We start from the raw sequence: 17,773 nt of genomic DNA, 5'->3' as shown, positions 1-17,773 counted from the left end.
GCTTGTTGCATTTATGTGAAAGTAGGGTTGGAGTGCAGCCTACCAATTAGGTCACCACCTAATGATGCCTTCTTAGAGGTGTGGTCTTTTTCTAAGAGGCATTGAGCCTTTCTTGCTTATCCCTCTTTGCCCTCCTGCTTGCCTGAATTATGTGGCCTGCTGATTCTGGGAGCTTCAGCACCTGGTTAGGCTCTGGCCAACCTTGGATCCACATGACTCCCAGCCTATGATCCTCCTGGATCCCTTTCTGCTTCCTTGGCTGACAGCTGCATGGGTCTGAGGGGCTCTGGTTAGCATCTGACCCATAGGCTTGAGTTGGACTGGGCTGGGTTGCTTCCTCCATGTTAAATTCCTTCCTTCACATAAAGTAATTATTATACATACATGAGTCTTCCTGGCTTAGTTTCTCTAGAAAACAACCTAATAGCCAAGTTGTGAAGATTTTTGCTTTATGTTTAGATCAGAGGTAACTCATCTTGTCATTGTAGTTGTGTTTATTTTCTTCACAGGTAATATAGCTTGCAAATGGAGGTGTTCCTTGGTCTGATGATCAAGGAGTGAGAGAGTGAGAGTGTGAGAGAGTGAGAGAGTGAGAGAGAGAGAGAGAGTGTCATTGTAGTTTTTAATTCGCATCAGGAAGTGTTACAAGACCCCTTCACTTTCAGTAAGAAGGTTGTACTGCTGTATATTGGAGGTCATTAATGAGTCTTCCTGTATCCCTAACTTAGCCTTTTTCTGCATACAGTTCACTTTCTTGGATTTTTTACTCAGCAGAAATATTGAATAATTATGGTGAAAGAAGACAACCTTGATCCACATCTCTTCTAATTTCCAGTCACGCGGTATACACTTGTTCTGTTAGAACAGCTATCTCTTGGTCTATGTATGCATTTGACATTATCGCAACATAATACATATTATTTACAACATCATCCATAACGTGTTAGGACCACACAGTCACATGTTTTTGAATTTAGTTAAAAACAAAAATCCATCTATAAGCTTCTTTCTGGTAATTTCTACTTTCAGTCAAGACCTGAAATATTGGTCTCCCTCATTCCATGACCTCTTCTGTATCTAGCTTAAATTTCTGGAAGTGTGCAGTTAATATACTTCTGCAACCATTTTTGAGTTGCTCAGCAAAATTTTACTCGTGTGAAATTAATATTATTTGGTAATTTCTGTTGAATCACCTTTCTTTGGAATTGGTACAAAGTTGGATGTCTTCCAGTAAATAAGAAAGATAGCGGTCTTCCAAATTTCTTAGCACAAACAAAGGAGTGCCATAAGGGATGCAACCATTGGTTGAAATATTTCAATTTGAATTCCATCAATTCCTGGAGCCTTACTTTTGTCCCTTCCTATAGTGCAGCTTGGATTTCTCCCTTTCATATCATTGGTTCCTGATCACATGTTACTTGTTGAAATGATTAAATGTTGATTCATTCTTTTGGGGACAGTGATTCTGTGTATACCTCTTTTGATTCTTGTGTACGTCAGTATGTTCCTCAGAGAATTCTTTAATGAGCTTGAGTTTTTCTTTAGATCCCTCACTTTAAGGAGTACCAAGAGTGTTCTTTCCTTTTGTTTCTAACGAGGTTTTCTTCAGTTTGTTTGAAATCTTCTCCTTCACTTTTGTCATATTTTCTCCCACTCACTTTAATTATCTATGTTCTAGAGCCAGTTTCAGAGTTTCTTCTGACATTCATTTTTGTATTTTTTCTTTTCAGTTCTTTTAAAGTACCTTTAGCCTTCGTCACCCTTGATGTCCTTGATATCTTTCCACAACTCAACTGGTATTGGGTCATTCATGTTCACTGTGTCATATCTAGTCTTGAACTGGTCTCTAAAGCTGATGGGATGTGCTCTAGGTGGTATACTGGCTCTCATGGACTTATTTTCATTTTCGTCATGCTTCTCCTTGACTGTGTATATGATCCATTGGTGGTCTGCTACACAGTTGATACCTGGTGTTGTTCTGACTGATTATACTGGGTTCTCCATCATCTCTTCATGTGTGTACTCAATTTAACCCCTGTTTATTATATCCAGCAAAGTCTTCATATACAGAGTTGTCATGTCTTTGAAAAAAGGTATTTGCAATAAGTTGTTGGTTTCACAAAATTCTATTATGTTATTTCCACCATTGTTTCTATCAGTAAGGCCAAATTTTGTAATTACTGATCTTTTTTTTAGGAATAATGTGGGTGACACATTAGGCTACTAATCCAAAAAAGAGGTCAGCAGTTTAAATCCACCGCTTGCTCCTTGGGAGAAAGACTAGACTTTCTGCTCCCATACAAATGTGGAGCCTTAGAAAGCCAGAGGGGCAGCTCTACTCTGTCTAGGGGATCACTATGAGTTGGCATTGATGATGGCAGTGGGTGGTTATGGTTGGTATTTCTTAATTTCACATTGCAATCACTAGTCATTATCAATTTACCTTGCTTGATTGAGCAATGCCTTAAATTATATGATCTCTGCTTATTTCCCCACCTCCTACTTTCCCTTACAGAGAGTACACAATATTATACTCTTACCATATTGACCTCCTTTCTGACTCATAAACAAAACTAAATCTTGGCTCTAGATCTTTGTATTTCTCTTCCTTTGAATTTTCCAGAGCTAATTTCACCCATGTTGCAGTTCAACTGTTACCTCCCTCTACAGATAATCTCTGATTATTCTACATAAGAAGACAGTAAGGTCTCAACAAACATGTGCTGGTTAGAGATACAAATCCCAATTCAGATGCAAAGAGAGCAACTGCCCCCCGCCCAAAAAAATCAATTTAAAGAACAGATTCTCCCTTGAAGGGATCAACAGTTGGACCATAATTAAAATAAAAGGGGATTGTATAAGACAAGCAAGGTTAATGGTAGTTGAGAAAGGGTTTTGGGGGCTCATGTTGCTCTAGCTTTTGCATTCTACTTAAGTGTCAGGTCTTCTTTCCAAAGGCCTTTGAGGGGAACCTGACACTGATATCTTAAAAGTGCAGCTACCTCATAGCAGTTTCTGCTTTTGAGTGACTAGCTCTTATTCACCTGAGGCATCTCTTCTGGTCAAGGCTATCACCACCATCTTCGGATTCTTTCCTTGCTTCAATAACAAACAGATATCGGACGTAGGGATTGAACATCCAGCTTGAAAGAAAATAAATGGAACATAGTCAAGCTATGGAATTACTAAATTCATATCCAGTACACTGGTCATCAGAGAAGAGAGGCTTGATAATAACAGATGTCTTCAACTTTGAAGGAAATGAAATAGTAAGGGACACAGTGGAACTGTCTATTTCTACCAATATGAAACATAAGCCTTTATTTATGGAATAGATATAGAAACTTGCAATAAAGGAGGCAGAGAATATGAGGGCACATTGTGAAAATTGTGTAAGGTCTCCTTACCTAGTGACAATAAGTTTTTATAGTTCTCCAACATCACTTCCCTGTATAATTCCCTCTGAGTAGGGTCAAGGTATTCCCATTCCTCGTGAGAGAAGTCTATGGCCACATCCCTGAAAGTCACCAAACACTGAAACAACAAATTCATTCATTATTGTGAAAAATGGTAACGATTTTGAGGTGAAAAGAAAAAGATGAAGGAGGTTATTGAGGTTGGGGTGACACATTCTATGATCTAGAAAGGCCTACTAATAATGAAAAGAGATGAGTAGTTTTCTGTTTACAAAGTCACATAGCACCTTAAAATATCAAATTCTCACTAGATAATAAATTCTATCAAGAGTTCTTCCCTTCTTTTCTCCTGGTAACTAAAAAGAGAAAATTGATGAAATCTTTACAGCTAATTATCATTTAACTTCTAGGCTACAAAACAGAATTGAGATATATGTTTTTTTGTTTGTGAACAGTCAGAATAATTAAGTCTGACAGATAGTGAAGAAAGTTAAAAAGACATTTAGAGAAAAAATGAGACTCTGCTACTATCACTCACTGGAATAGGATAACTTTGGGACAGATTTCCTACAGGGTTAAGCAAGGCAGAACATTCTGCAATAGATAAATGTGGTGTTCATGTCACATAATAAAATTATTGTGCTTCAGAAAGGAGAAAAGAAACAGCAACTCACATGGGGCATGGTTTTTAGAAGTCAGAATTATCAATTTTCCACTTTCTTCTTCTGAAGATATGCAGAGTCCAGGGAAACCAGAGATGGAGAAGGAAGAAAAATTTATGACATTAGACTTACAACAAATTCCACAAATTGAACAAGTAAGAATTACCTTTACTTACCTTTTATGAAACAGTTTTAACAAATCCTAAGTCTTTCTCAGATATGAAAACAAGGGAGCTACAAGAGAAGCAATTTGGGCTAGACCTCTTCTCAAGCCCCATAATGCTGAGTAAGACCTAAAATGTACTCACCTTCTTCTACACTGGAATAGGAGCTTACACAGGGAGCCATCAACATTAATGTTTCACACATTAAATGTGGTACTTTACTCCTAACTTTTCCATCTAAACAGGGGCTTCAGAAGTGAGTGCAAAAAGATCAATATTTTAAGTATTTGTGGGCTGACATGGACTGAGTTGGACAACTATGGTTGACTATGCCGGGAATGATAAATTCAAGAGGAAATGCATGATATTCATCATCAAAAAGAACATTTGAAGATCTTGAAATACAATGTTATCTTGATAGATAGTTATATGCTGACAAGGAAGTTTAGTTAATAGAACATTCTTCACAATGTTTATAATTAGTTATAATTCATATAGTTGAATGCCTTTACAGTAAGAAATACATTCAAGTTTATGGACCAACCACTAAAGTCAGTAATGAAGAATTTGAAGCATTCTAACAACTTCTCAAGTCTGATATTGATCAATCATGTAATCAAGATGTATTGGTAATAACTGACAACTGGAATGTAAATATTAGAAACAAGAAGAATCGGTAGTTGAAAAATATGGTCTTAATGACAGAAACAAAGCTTGAGATCACATGACAGAATTTAAGAAGACTTGATATATTTTTTCTTATTTTTAAAATCATTTTATTAGGGGCTCATACAACTCTTATCACAATCCATATATACATCCATCATGTAAAGCGCATTTGTACATTCCTTGCCCTCATCATTCTCAAAACATTTGCTCTCCACCTAAGCCCCTGGCATCAACACCTCATCTTCCCTGCTCCCGCCAAGACTTGATATTTTCATTGGAAATATCTTTTCTCAACAGCATGAAAACAGAGTAATCTGTTGATATCAGATGCCTCTTAGCTCATAGCAGAGAATACCAAAAAGATGTCTACTTGCATCTCTCTGACTATACAAAATCATTCAACTACGTAGCTCACATAACTAATTCAGAGAGAGCACTGTGAAGAATGCACATACACTAAGACACAGTCATTTGGACAAAACAAGGTAATATTGTAGGGTTTACAATCTGGAAAGATGTATGTGTGCGCCAGGTTAGTATCTTTCTACCATACTTAATTAATCTACATCCTGAGCAACTAACCCAAGAAGTTGAACTTATATGAAGAAAATCATGACATCAGGATTGGAGGAAACCTTCTTAACAACCTGTGATATGAAGATAACATAATATACCTTGTTGAAAGTGAAGAGATTACATGTTCAGCATGCATTATACCGTAACATAAAGAAACCAAAATCTTCACAACAGCACCAATATCATGATAAATGGAGAAAAGATTGAAGCTGTCAGGGAATTCATTTAAGATGGCTCCACAATCAATGGCCCTGGAAATTGCAATGAAGAAATTAAACAGTATACTTATTACATTAGGCAAATCTGTTATAAAAGGGCTCTTTAAAGTGATAAAAATCAAAGATATCACTTTGAAGACTAAGGTGGATCTGGCTCAGGACATGTCATTGTCCATCACTTTGTATACATGCAGAATCTAGTCAATGAATTATTATATTATTCAATACCTTTGAATTATACTGTTGATAAAGAATATTGAGTATACCACAGACTTCCAGAAGAATAAGCAAATCTGTGTTAGACGAAGTACAGCCAGAATGCTCCTAGAAGTGATGATGATGATACTCCATGTCATGTTAATTTTATACATGGCATCAAGAGGGACCAGACCCTAGAGAAGATGTAATACTTGGGAGAGAGACGGCAAAAAAGAGGAAAGCCCTCAAGGAGGTAGATGATACAGGGGCTGCAACTATGGGCTCAAAAACAGAAATGATTTTAAGGCTGGTACAGAGAATCAAGTAATTTTTCAATCTGTTTGTCCAAAGGGTCGCTATGTTTCATAATTAACTCAATGGCAGCTAACAAGAAATGCTCACTTCAGCAGTATTCAAATTACCCAAAATGGAAACAAATCTAAGTGCCCATCCATGGAGGAATACCATTATCCCACTGTCACTGAGTCAATTCCCACTCAACAACTCTTCATGGGGTACCTGAGGCTTTGCATATTTTCACTGGAGCACACAACCTCATCTTTTCCCCAAGGAACGGCTTGTGGGTTCAACTGCCAACCTTGCAGTTAGCAGCGCAACACTTACCAACACTGCCATAAAGGTTCAATAGATGAATGAGTAATCAAATTGTGCTAATACACACAATGAATACTATTCAACTATAAAGAAAAATCAGTTCCTGAAACATCTTACAATGTGGATGAACCTGAAGGACATTAAGTTGACCAAAGTAAAGTCAATCGCAAAAATAAAAATAGCATGTTCTTCCTTCTATCGAATGACACAAGTAAGTAAATATATAGACAATGTTCACCATTGGTTACAGATAAGGTTAGAGAAGAAGAGCTACTCTCTAGCTAGTAATCACTTTTGTTTATAGAAAAAGGAAAGAGGGCACCTGAATATGTGCTAGGTTTGTACAATAACATACAAAGAAGAGGTACAAATGAGCAAATGCTAGGGTATGCAAAGTTTTGCAACAATAGCAAAAAAAAGTAACAGATGCTGACTGTAATTAGGCATGAACAATTACCTCATGGGACAATATTCTAGGTTCACTCAGTATAATATAGTTCTTAACGTTTATGTTCTACCTATTATGGTGAGTGGTGTCTAAAGTCTTAAAAACTTACATCCATCCAAGAAACTACTATTGATTTTCATTTTTCTGAACAAATCATAAAGAAGGAAACTCAGGACTAAGAGAGTCATCAGGGTCACAAGAGATGAATCCTCATAGAAGGAGAAGAAAATACAGAAAAGAACAATTTTGGGGGGTAAATTCAGACTCACAGGAACCATTGAGTCTAGAGGACTCTGAATCTATCATCCTGAGATAGTCTTTAAACTAAAATCACCCATGTGGTCATCTTTTAGCTGCATAATACATGGGTCACAAAAAAAGGATATCACTTGTGAGTAATGAGCTCCTGTGGGGCACGGCTGTGACTGCTGGAATCCGCAGAGTAAAAGTTAAAACAGGCTGCATGAAAGCCGCGGTTTGAGGTAGGCCTAGGTTTCAGTTTCAGGTTCCTGGTCACTGATGCAACACATCACCTGATCCACCTAACCAATGGGACACCGCCTGGCATCGCCTGATCCAACCTAACCAATGGGACACATCGCCTGATGACGCCTTAGCCAATAGAGTTTGAGTGACAGCCCACCAGTGACCGACCAATCAGGAAAGCACGCTCGAACCTACTTACCAATCACCGCTGGACAATGGTGGCACTAGAAGTTTTGTCCAATAAGTTTGAAGAACAGCAACCCTGGACTGCCCCCTTGTCCCTGGCCCTATAAAAGCCCGGGAACAAAGAGCTCCAGGCTGATTCCCTTTGGACGCTGGGTCCCAGCTGGTCCGGGCCGCTGCACCAGACAGCGGAGGGAGGAAGCCCTAGCTCGAGCTAGCTAATAAACCCCTTTTGCCGCTTTTGTATCTCAACTGGTCGTGATTATTCCCTGCGCCCAAGGTAAGCTCGCCTTCCTTCCCCGAATCTACCACTCCTTGATAAATCTAATCTATGTGAAAAATCATCTCAATCAACTCTTTCCCAAAGAGGAGAATCCCACCCTTGGGGAGCACTGGAATGACCCAAGGGCCTGCAAGAACAGATACATTATTCTGGATTGTGGACTACAGTACAAAAGTTTTATTTATTTATTTTTATTTTAAAAATCATTTTATTGGGGGCTCAGACAACTCTTATCATATCAGCTCCTCATTTTTCCTCTCCCTCCCCACCCACCCTTCCCTCACGAACCCTTGATAATTTAAAAGTTATTATTTTGTCATGTTTTACACTGTCCGATGTCTCCTTTCACCCACTTTTCTGTTGTCCATCCCCCAGGGAGGGGGTTATATGTAGATCCTTTTGATCGGTTCCCCATTTCTATCCCACCTTCCCTCCACCCGACCAATATTGCCACCTTCACCACTGGTCCTGAGGGGTTCATCTGTCCTGGATTCCCTGTGTTTCCAGTTCCTATCTGTACCAGTGCACATCCTCTGGTCTAGCCAGATTTGTAAGGTAGAATTGGGATCATGATAGTGGGGGTGAGGAAGCATCAAAGAACTAGAGGAAAGTTGTATGCTTCTTCCTTGGTACTCTGCGCCCTGACTGGCTCGTCTCCTCCCTGCGACCCTTCTGTAAGATGTCCAGTTGCCTACAGATGGGCTTTGCAGCTCTACTCCACACAGCCCTTCATTCACAATTATATGATTTTTGTTCTTTGATGCCTGATACCTGATCCCTTCGACACCTCATGATCACACAGGCTGGTATGCTTCTTCCATGTGGACTTTGTTTTCTTTGCTAGATGGCCGCTTATTTATCTTCAAGTCTTTAAGACCCCAGATGCTATATCTTTTGATAGCTGGGCACCATCAGCTTTCTTCACCACATTTGCTTATATACCCACTTTGTCTTCAGCGATCCTGTTGGGAAGATGATCAACATGGAATGCCAATTTAATAGAACCAAGTGTTCTTGTGTTGAGGGAGTACTTGAGTAGAGGCCTAATGTCCATCTGCTACCTTAATACTAAACCTATAAATATATGTACATAGATCTATTTCCCCATCTTTATATATAAGTATATTTACATATGTACATGCCTGTATTTAGACCTCAGTAAATGCCCTTTGCCTCCTAGTTCTTTTCTCTATTCCCCTTTACTTTCCTCTTGTCCCACTATCATGTTCAGTCTTCATTTGGGTTTCAGTAATTCCTCTCAGTTACACTGCCCTTAATCAAGCCCTACTAGGCCTCCTACACCCTCCTCACCAGCGATTTTGGATTACTTATTTCCTTGTCCCTGGGTTTGTTAATACCCACTTCCTCCCCACCCTTCCCATCTCCTATATCCAGAATGTTTACCCTGCCTATCTTATCTAGATAAACCTGCAGAGATAATGACATCCACAAAAACAAGACAGAACAAAACAAAGCAACAAAAGAAAAAAACAAAAAGCCAATGACAAAAAAGGAAAAGTCTGTAAATAGTCCAAGGTCTGTTTGTTGACCTTTAGGAGTGTTTTCTGGTCAGTTTGATGCTTTTAGGGGGAGGAGCAGTTGTTCACGTTGTTGGGATTGGAGCCAGCCCTCCAAATGTTTTTAATTGTTGGGGGATATGTGTGTGTGTGTGTGTGTGTGTATTTTTTTTCCTGAAAAGGGGTGTATTGGACAGGGTTCTCTAGAGAGACAAACCAGATCGCTAGTAATTATATATAAATATATTTATATAGATATATAATTCAAGAAATAAACCGTTAAATAATATACAGATAGATAATACAAGAAATTAACAGTTAAGTTATAAAGCAGTGAGACACTAGCAGTCCTTCAAGTTTTTGAGAGCTGCCAGTTACTAGTCCCCTTCTGTAGAGAGAGCTGGGATATATATACCCAGGCAGCAAACTGCAGGGCAGGTCCCCAACTGTCATCAACTGTCAGTCCCCAGCTCCAGAGATGAACATTCCAATCATGTGGGCTTAAAGGTACCTCAACTTACAGCGACACAGACCACAGGCTAGGCATCCCACAGGTAGTGTACCCCTTTAAACTGAGGCACAGAACAAGCAAGCCATTTATCCCTCTGCCCTTCAGTTAATCCTACTTGTGTTTATCGGCCAGGCTGGCAAAATAAACTATAGCAATGGGGCAGTAGGCCAAATAAATTTGGGAACCTATGATCTACATAATAGTCAATAATGACTTTAAAGCAAAGAAGAGAAGGTACGAGGGCAAAGAAACTAGAGTACTGGAAATAGTACCACTAGAACCAAATGAATGAGAATAATGACATTATTAAAAATGTAAGCAGTATCACTGAATAATTTGTGTAAAAACTGCTAAATGAGAACCTAAATTGCTGGGTCAATGGTCATCTTCAATACAATACAACTTTATTTTTTTTTAATCAAAGAAGGAACTGGACTACAGTACAAACTTTTTTCATGAACCATTGCCTCTGTCACCTTGAGACCAGAATAATTAAAATGGTACGAGGCTACTGCAACTAAACATTCTGATTAGGAACACCATAGATGAATCCTAATCAAAACGGAGAAAAATGTGGAACAGAATTGCAATTAAAAACAATCAGACTCACTGGACCTATCGTGGCTATGAGTCTACTAGACTATGGTTCTTAATTGCATTTCAAACCTTCAATGGAAACTATCCCATGATATCACATTTCGAGTAGCAATTTAACAAAGAATAAAGATGACTGTTTCTCTAAAAGAAAAGCTCTATATAAGACCACATTTTCTAATACTATTTTAAAGCAGAAATGAGGACGTTGGGAGGGCTGAGATATTAAACAAATTGAAGGGAAACAATTAGAATAAAATTGATGAGAATGTTAAAACAATATGAAGAATGAACTGTCACTGTCATGAGGTATCGATGAGATCAGATATCAGGCATCTAAGACCCAGAATAAAACCACACCCAAGGTGAATTGGGTGGCAGGGGGTATGGGGTGGAGACCCAGTGCCCATCTGTAGACAATTGGATATCCCCTCAGAGGGGTCATAGGGAAGAGATGAGCCAGTCAGGGTACAGTATAGCATCAATGAAACACACAACTTTGTTCTAACTCTTTGGTGCTTCCTTCACCCCACTATTATGACCTCAATTCTACCTTACAAATCGGATTAGACAGAGCATGCACACTACTACAGATGAGAGCCCACAACACAGGGAATACAGGATATGGCCAACAAGGAAAGTAGAGATATCAGGAGGATTAGGGGAGAGTGCAGGGAGAAAGGGGGAACTGATCACAAGGATCAACTAGAACCCCCTCCCAGGGGGACGAATAATGGAAAAGTGGGTGAGGGGCGACAGAGGATAATGTAAGACACGGAAAAAATAATCTATAACTTATCAAAGGTTTTTGAGGGAGAGCAGGTAGAGGAGGGAGTGGGAAGAAATGGGAAGCTGATATCAGGCTCAAGTGGGAAGAGGATGCTTTGAAAACGATGATGGTGGCCTATGTGCAAATGTGCCTGATACATAGGAGGAATGTATGGATTGTGATAAGGGATGTAAGAGCCCCTAATATAAGTATTTAAAAATACATGAAAATAAAAATAATTTATAAATTATCAAGAGTTCACGAGGGTGGAAGGGTAGGGGAAGGAGAGGGAAAATGAGGAGCTGATACCAAGGGCTCAAGGAGGAAAACACTTTGGAAATGGTGATGGCAACATACATATAAATGTGCTTGATACAACTGATGTATGGAACCTGCAATAAAATGATTTTTTTAAATAAAATATTTTTTCAAAAGAAGAGAAATAAATGTCACTGATTAATACTGCCCAGAAACTGGAATGGGAACGGGTTTGTTTTGTATATTCTGACCAAAAATAGAAATTAAACCAACCAAAAAATCACGAAGGGTGACTCTCCTAAGATGGGAGAGAAATAAGACCCTTTATTTTAAAATATTAAGAGAAATATTTTTTAAAAACCTGATTAAAAATGAAAGGCAGAAAGGGCCATTTAATGACTTCCAGTAAAAGATGGCACCTTAGAGGCATTACATGATCCTCTTTGACAGAGACAGAAGAAAAAGAAGGAAAAATCTGAATACTTGAATCTCTGAAGAATGAAAAAGTGAGCTAAACACTGACAGAAGATTTGAGGGGGAACCCATACAGAGATCAAGAGGCGCAGCCAACTCTCAGCCTGTCAACCAAGGGCCTCTGGTTGAAGTGTGTACGGCAGTGTGTTGGAGAGGGTTCTCTAGAGAGACAAACCAGATTGCTAGTAATTATATATAAATATATTTATAAAGATAGATATATAAGAAATGAACCGTTAAATTATATACAGATAATACAAGAAATTAACAGTTATAAATTATAGAGCAGTGAGACAGTAGCAGTCCTTTAAGGCTTGAGAGCCGCCAGTCCCCCTCGGTAGAGAGAGCTGGGATATATATACCCAGGCAGCAAACAGCAAGGCAGGTCCCCAACTGTCATCAACTGTCAGTCCCCAGCTCCAGAGATGAACATTCCAATCACGTGGGCTTAAAGGTACCTCACCTTACAGCGACACAGTCCGCAGGCTAGGCATCCCACAGGTAGTGTACCCCTTTAAACTGAGGCACAGAACAAGCAAGGCGAGGCTCACCGAGCCTTTTATCCCTCTGCCTTTCAGTTAATCCTACTTGTGTTTATCGGCCAGGCTGGCACAATAAACTATCGCAGGCAGTGTCTTGAAATCTTGGAGCACTGGTGGATCAACCTCTTGCTCCTCATATCCACTGGGGGAACGGAGAACTACTCAGGACTCAATCTAGTTACCTAGGATTTCAAAAAACAACAAACAAACTCAATCCTTCTACCTAAACCATGGCACTGAAGCACAACAGTCAACAGATTGCTGTTAGTTGCCGTCCAAAAACCACAAGTGTGCAGAGCAGTTTCAAGGCTGTAACCTTTTGAAGGCGTAGTGCTTACTCGTTGGGCTGTTAACCTCCAAAGGTCAGCAGTTAGAAACCAGCAGAAGCTTCCAGGGAGAAGGACGAAGCTTTCTACTCCCATGAACAGTTAACGCACTGGGGCAGTTAGTTCTACTCTATAAAGGTCATTATGAGTCGGAATCAACTCAGTGACAACACGTTTCGGTTTTAACCTTTCAGAAGCAATCACTGGGCCGGTTTCATAGGTGTCTCCGGGTGGGGTTCTAACGGTCAATCTTTTGGCTAGTAGCTGAGCACGCAATTGTTCTTCCTATGGTAGTATCTAATTATCCTAAAATGCAGTTCATAGGTAGAATAAACACAAAACTCACTGGAGTCGAGGCAGTTCTGACTCATCGGCGAGGCTAGAACTGCCTCTGTGGGATTCTGAGGCTGTCACTGGTTACAGGAGTGGAGAGCCGCCTCTTTCTCCCGCAGAGCGGCTGGTGGGTTTACATCGCTATCTTATCGATTAGCAGTCCAGCTATGCACCCATAGGTAAAGATCCTTAATCATACAGCCTTTGGGATTATCACTTGCCTGTGGAATTTTAAAATGTTGATGCCAAGACTTTACGAAGGGGCTTGAAAAAGTTTGTAAAGAAATGAAGTGACAAAGCAAGGGTATTTCTCACTAACTTTTCGAAGTTCCTCTTATACCTGTCTCTGTGGAGGACTATCAAGCCCTGCAATGGCTACGCTTTTTCGCTGTGGGTCCCTTCTCCCCCCGCCCCCGAGAGCAGTTGTGATCCGGGCGGAGGTCATTCTCCAAGGCTGCCCGTCAGCCCTGGCACAACCCCCATCCGTTAGAGCGCCGGCCCGGACCGCACGGCGCATCGGTCCCGGGCCCTGCAGCCGCGACCCCCTGCGCCCGCCGCCACCCCGGCCGTCCCAGCACCGGCGGAGGGGCTCCTTCCGGGGCGTCCCGCCCCAGAGGCGGAACGCTCGCCGCTCACCTGGCGGTCGCAGAGCGAGCCGAGCGCGAGCCACGGAAGGGACCGCACGGGCCGGCCGCGGGGCCTCCGGCATCCGCAGTCGACGGCAGGCGGCCGGCCCGACCCGTCCGAACCTAGGCCCGGCGACCGGGACCGAGAACCGAGCGGAGCTTCACCGCCAGACCCACCGGCCGCCGGGGCGTGGACGCCACCGTGTTGTGGTCACACTCCACCTCGTACTCTCGGGTTCCAGAAAGAGGCCACCGGCGCCCACGGTGGGGACCTGCCGCGATGCATGTTGGGAAATGTAGTCTGGGCGGGAGGCAGCGCCCAGGTTTCTCTTGGGCAGCTCTCTAGACCCGACCCTGGAGCTCCACATCCGGGCGCTCGAGGGGGTCTGAGAGTGCGCGTGTGCGCGCGTGCGTGAGCGCGTGCGTGAGGTTCTGTCGGTCTTTCACGCTCTCTGAGGAGGTGAAGGCGAAGGGAGGCTGCACTTTAGACGGAGAGAGGTAATAAATGGATAAACGTGATCTCTTTAGGATTACACGTTTGCTGGTCAGGGGAACGCTGTGCTTAGGGCTCGGTGGCCAGTGTCTGCGGCTAGTCAGAACAGTAGCTGCAGTCAGCAATGAAGTGTCTTACAACCTGTGAGACAATGCCCACCTTTGTTGGCATGGTTTTGAATTTAAAACAGATCCCTTTGGAATGGTGGGAACGGTAAGTGAATGTAAAACCGAGTTTTCCCATGGCAGCAAATGTGGGAGAAGAAGTGTTTACGCATAATTGTATAACTCGGTGCAATACTGATATCTAAGCATCTGTTTCCTCACCTCTAAAATTACCTTAAGAGTCAGGTAATACTCTAGAGAGGAGACCTGGTAGTGTAGTGGGTTTATGTTGGATAGCTAATTTGACCGCAAGCCCACTGGATTGAACTTGATGGGTAGTAAAATTAGGGCTAAAGGGGATTGTCTCCACCGAATCCCTACCAAAATGAAAATTAGCTGGCCATGCTACAATAAAGTGTTTGAAAGAAACCAGGCACACACTAGACACCTATGGGGAAGATCCAAAGGTGTGTGAAGACCAAAGTCAACTAGGTGCAGATGCAGGTCAGTCTGGGCATACATACACACTAGAAGCCAGCAACATTATGCCACACACACACCCCTGAACTAAACCTTTAAGAAAGGCCAGCCAATACCCTCAACCATCACCTCCCCACCCCACTCCCTACCTCCCAAGTGAGAGTGGGGGGGGGGGGATGAAAAATAGACTGAGGGCAGGTGTCTTTTTCAGTTTAGAGGGCGGGGTCTCTCCTCCAATCTCCCTCGCTCTGGCTCTCTCTCTCTCCTGAGCAGCCACTTTAATTTCTATGGCCTCCTCTTTCCAGCCATTTTCCCAAGTGTTTTTTCATGCTCCCCTGAAGCAGCCACTTTTGGTTTCAAGCATTTGCGGTCCCCAGCGTGGCCTGGCAGGCTTTCCAGGGATAGCATGTGCCATCTGAGACTGTAATACCCCATCTTCCCTTTCCCTCATAAAAGTTACTTGAATTTACAAAAGTGCTTCTGTTGGGTGAATTCTTCAGTGTTGAGAAGCAAGAACATCCCAGAAACCTAACAACCTACCAACTGTTCTTTGTGAGGAAGAGGAGGCTTTCTTGTCCCATAAATATTTATACACTTGGGAATCTTAGGGAGCAGTTCTACTCTGACGATAGGGTTATTAAGAGTTGGAATCTATACAATGGCAGTAACAGGATACTGTAGAGCAGAGCTGCCCAAGGGAACTTCCTGCAATTTGGATTCACGGTCTAAATATACACTGTCCAATTCAGTAGTCACTAGCTATTGTGGTTACTTAGAAGGTGGCATAGTGGGTTGGGCATTGGGCTGCTAATCACAAGGTCAGCAGTTTGAAACCACTAGCCATTCCATGGGAGAAAGATGAGGATTTCTATTCCCATAGAGAATTACAGTCTCAGAAACTGACAGGGGCAGTCCTGCTCTTCCCTATAGGGTAGCTTTGAGTCAGAATCGACTTGTTGGTAGTGAGTTTGATTGAGGAGCTGACTTTTAAATTTAATATTAATTAACTTAAGCATTTATATGTAGGCAGTGGCCTCTGTATTGGAACATGCAGCCTGGAGCCTCACTTTGTCTTTAGAATTTGGAAGGGAAAACTAAAGTAATTAAACTAAAGTAATTAGCAAATAATGTGACAAAAGGACCCACAGAAGAGTTGCGAGTAAATGCAAATTCACCATGTTGTAGGTGAGAAAAGATACTCCAAATCTCAAATACAATTTATGGAGAACGTTTATTAAGTTTTCAAGAAGACAATGACATCGACACATCTAATGAATTAAGGACACCATCAGTATGAGGCTATACTGGTGTCCAAAGATGTACAGATAGCCATGGCTTTAATAGGACAAGAGAGGGTAAAGGAAAATGTCCCCAAAGTATGATTGGAGGCAGATATATACGTTATAGTTGCAGGTGGGACTAAAGAAATTGGGATGGGACCATGCTTAGGACATGTACATTATGCTAGACAGCAGAGCTCAGAATTGGGTCTGGGATCCACCAAAATATAACATCCAGATAAAGAGCACAGGAATATCTTCTCAGCAACTACCAAAGAGTTTTCACTAGGAGGGATATCCTGCACTTCCTGGTAGCAAGACACTCAACTTAAAAACTAAGAAATCCCGTTTCTTAAAGTGAGAGGGCAGCAAGGCCTATTGACAAACCAATGACCTCCAGCAACATGATCTGTTTCTGTCAGCTCTCCTCCTTTCCAGCACAACCAATTTTTCATCCCCTGAAGCAACCTAGCCAGTCAAACCCTTAACTCTCTGGCCTCTGGGAGCTGTAATAGACAGCAGATCATGTGGACCACTTGGTGCAGACATATTTTGTACCCGAGGTTTACTTTTTGCCATTTCCCCCCTTCCTCTTTTCATTCTTTGTTTTCTAGTGCTCTCTGTACCCCACTCCCCATGCTATAACACTACCAAAGGAGCAGAAATTCCCACCCACAGGCAGCTTTGTTTTTTTTCTTTTCTTCAGTTTTTATACTTTTGTTCTATTATAATACTTCTTTTTCTTTCAAGTTCTCTCCCATTTCTTCTCCCATGCTCTCTTCTGTGTGACCCTACCCTTCTGAGAATACAAATTTTCTCCCAGCAAAATCTGGCAGGCCTATAGGTTTCAGCCCTTCCACCCAAATAAGGGATTTTCCCCTCCACATTGCGTAGACACACCCCTATGCACCAAGCACCCACATCCAAGCTACTCCCACATTTTTTGTCTCTCCTTTTCCCTGAAATCTATCCATTCTCCCTTTCTGCTCTTTTTACCTCAAGAAATATATTTCCATGAAACTTAATTCTGATTTTCTTCTTTTTTAAAAAAACATTTTATTAGGGTCTCATACAACTCTTATAAGAATCCATACATATACATACATCAATTGTATAAAGCACATCTGTACATTCTTAGCCCTCATCATTTCAAAGCATTTTCTCTCCACTTAAGCCCTTTGCATCATCTTCTTTTTTCCCCTTCCTCCTTGCTCCCCCCTCCTTCATGAGCCCTTGATAATTTATAAATTATTATTTTGTCATATCTTGCCCTATCCGGCGTCTCCCTTCACCCCCTTTTCTGTTGTCTGTCTCCCAGGGAGGAGGTCACATGTAGATCCTTGTAATCGGTTCCCCCTTTCCAAACCACTCACCCTCTACCCTCCCAGTATTGCCCCTCACACCCCTGGTCTTGAAGGGATTATCCGCTCTGGATTCCCTGTGCCTCCAGCTCCTATCTACACCAGTGTACATCCTCTGCTCTATCCACACTTGCAATGTAGAATTCGGATCATGGTAGTGAGGGGCGGAGGGGAAGAAGCATTTAGG

General features: G+C 41.6%; 1 protein-coding gene across 3 annotated transcripts in view; it reads right to left on the bottom strand.

Annotated features, from left to right (window-relative positions):
* Positions 1–17,773, bottom strand: part of ZNF30 (zinc finger protein 30) — a 154,442-nt gene that overhangs the window by 63,561 nt on the left and 73,108 nt on the right. Inside the window, exons 1-4 of one of the 3 annotated variants that reach the window (XM_075537138.1) lie at positions 13,879–14,199; positions 4,091–4,141; positions 3,408–3,534; positions 3,045–3,143 (exon numbers count right to left, since the gene is read on the bottom strand). In XM_075537138.1, coding sequence (XP_075393253.1) covers positions 3,045–3,143; positions 3,408–3,534; positions 4,091–4,099 — 235 coding nt within the window. In that variant the 5' untranslated portion in view covers positions 4,100–4,141; positions 13,879–14,199. Of the gene's footprint in view, positions 1–3,044; positions 3,144–3,407; positions 3,535–4,090; positions 4,142–12,504; positions 13,188–13,878 lie in introns of those variants that run through there. The other 2 variants (XM_075537131.1, XM_075537132.1) reach the window with 2 other exon arrangements.

This window comes from Tenrec ecaudatus, chromosome 18 (genome assembly GCF_050624435.1).
Source record: "Tenrec ecaudatus isolate mTenEca1 chromosome 18, mTenEca1.hap1, whole genome shotgun sequence".
Taxonomy (NCBI): Eukaryota; Metazoa; Chordata; class Mammalia; order Afrosoricida; family Tenrecidae; genus Tenrec; species Tenrec ecaudatus.
The sequence above is the reverse complement of the archived record's forward strand: the minus strand, read 5'-3'. Positions and strand labels throughout refer to the sequence as shown.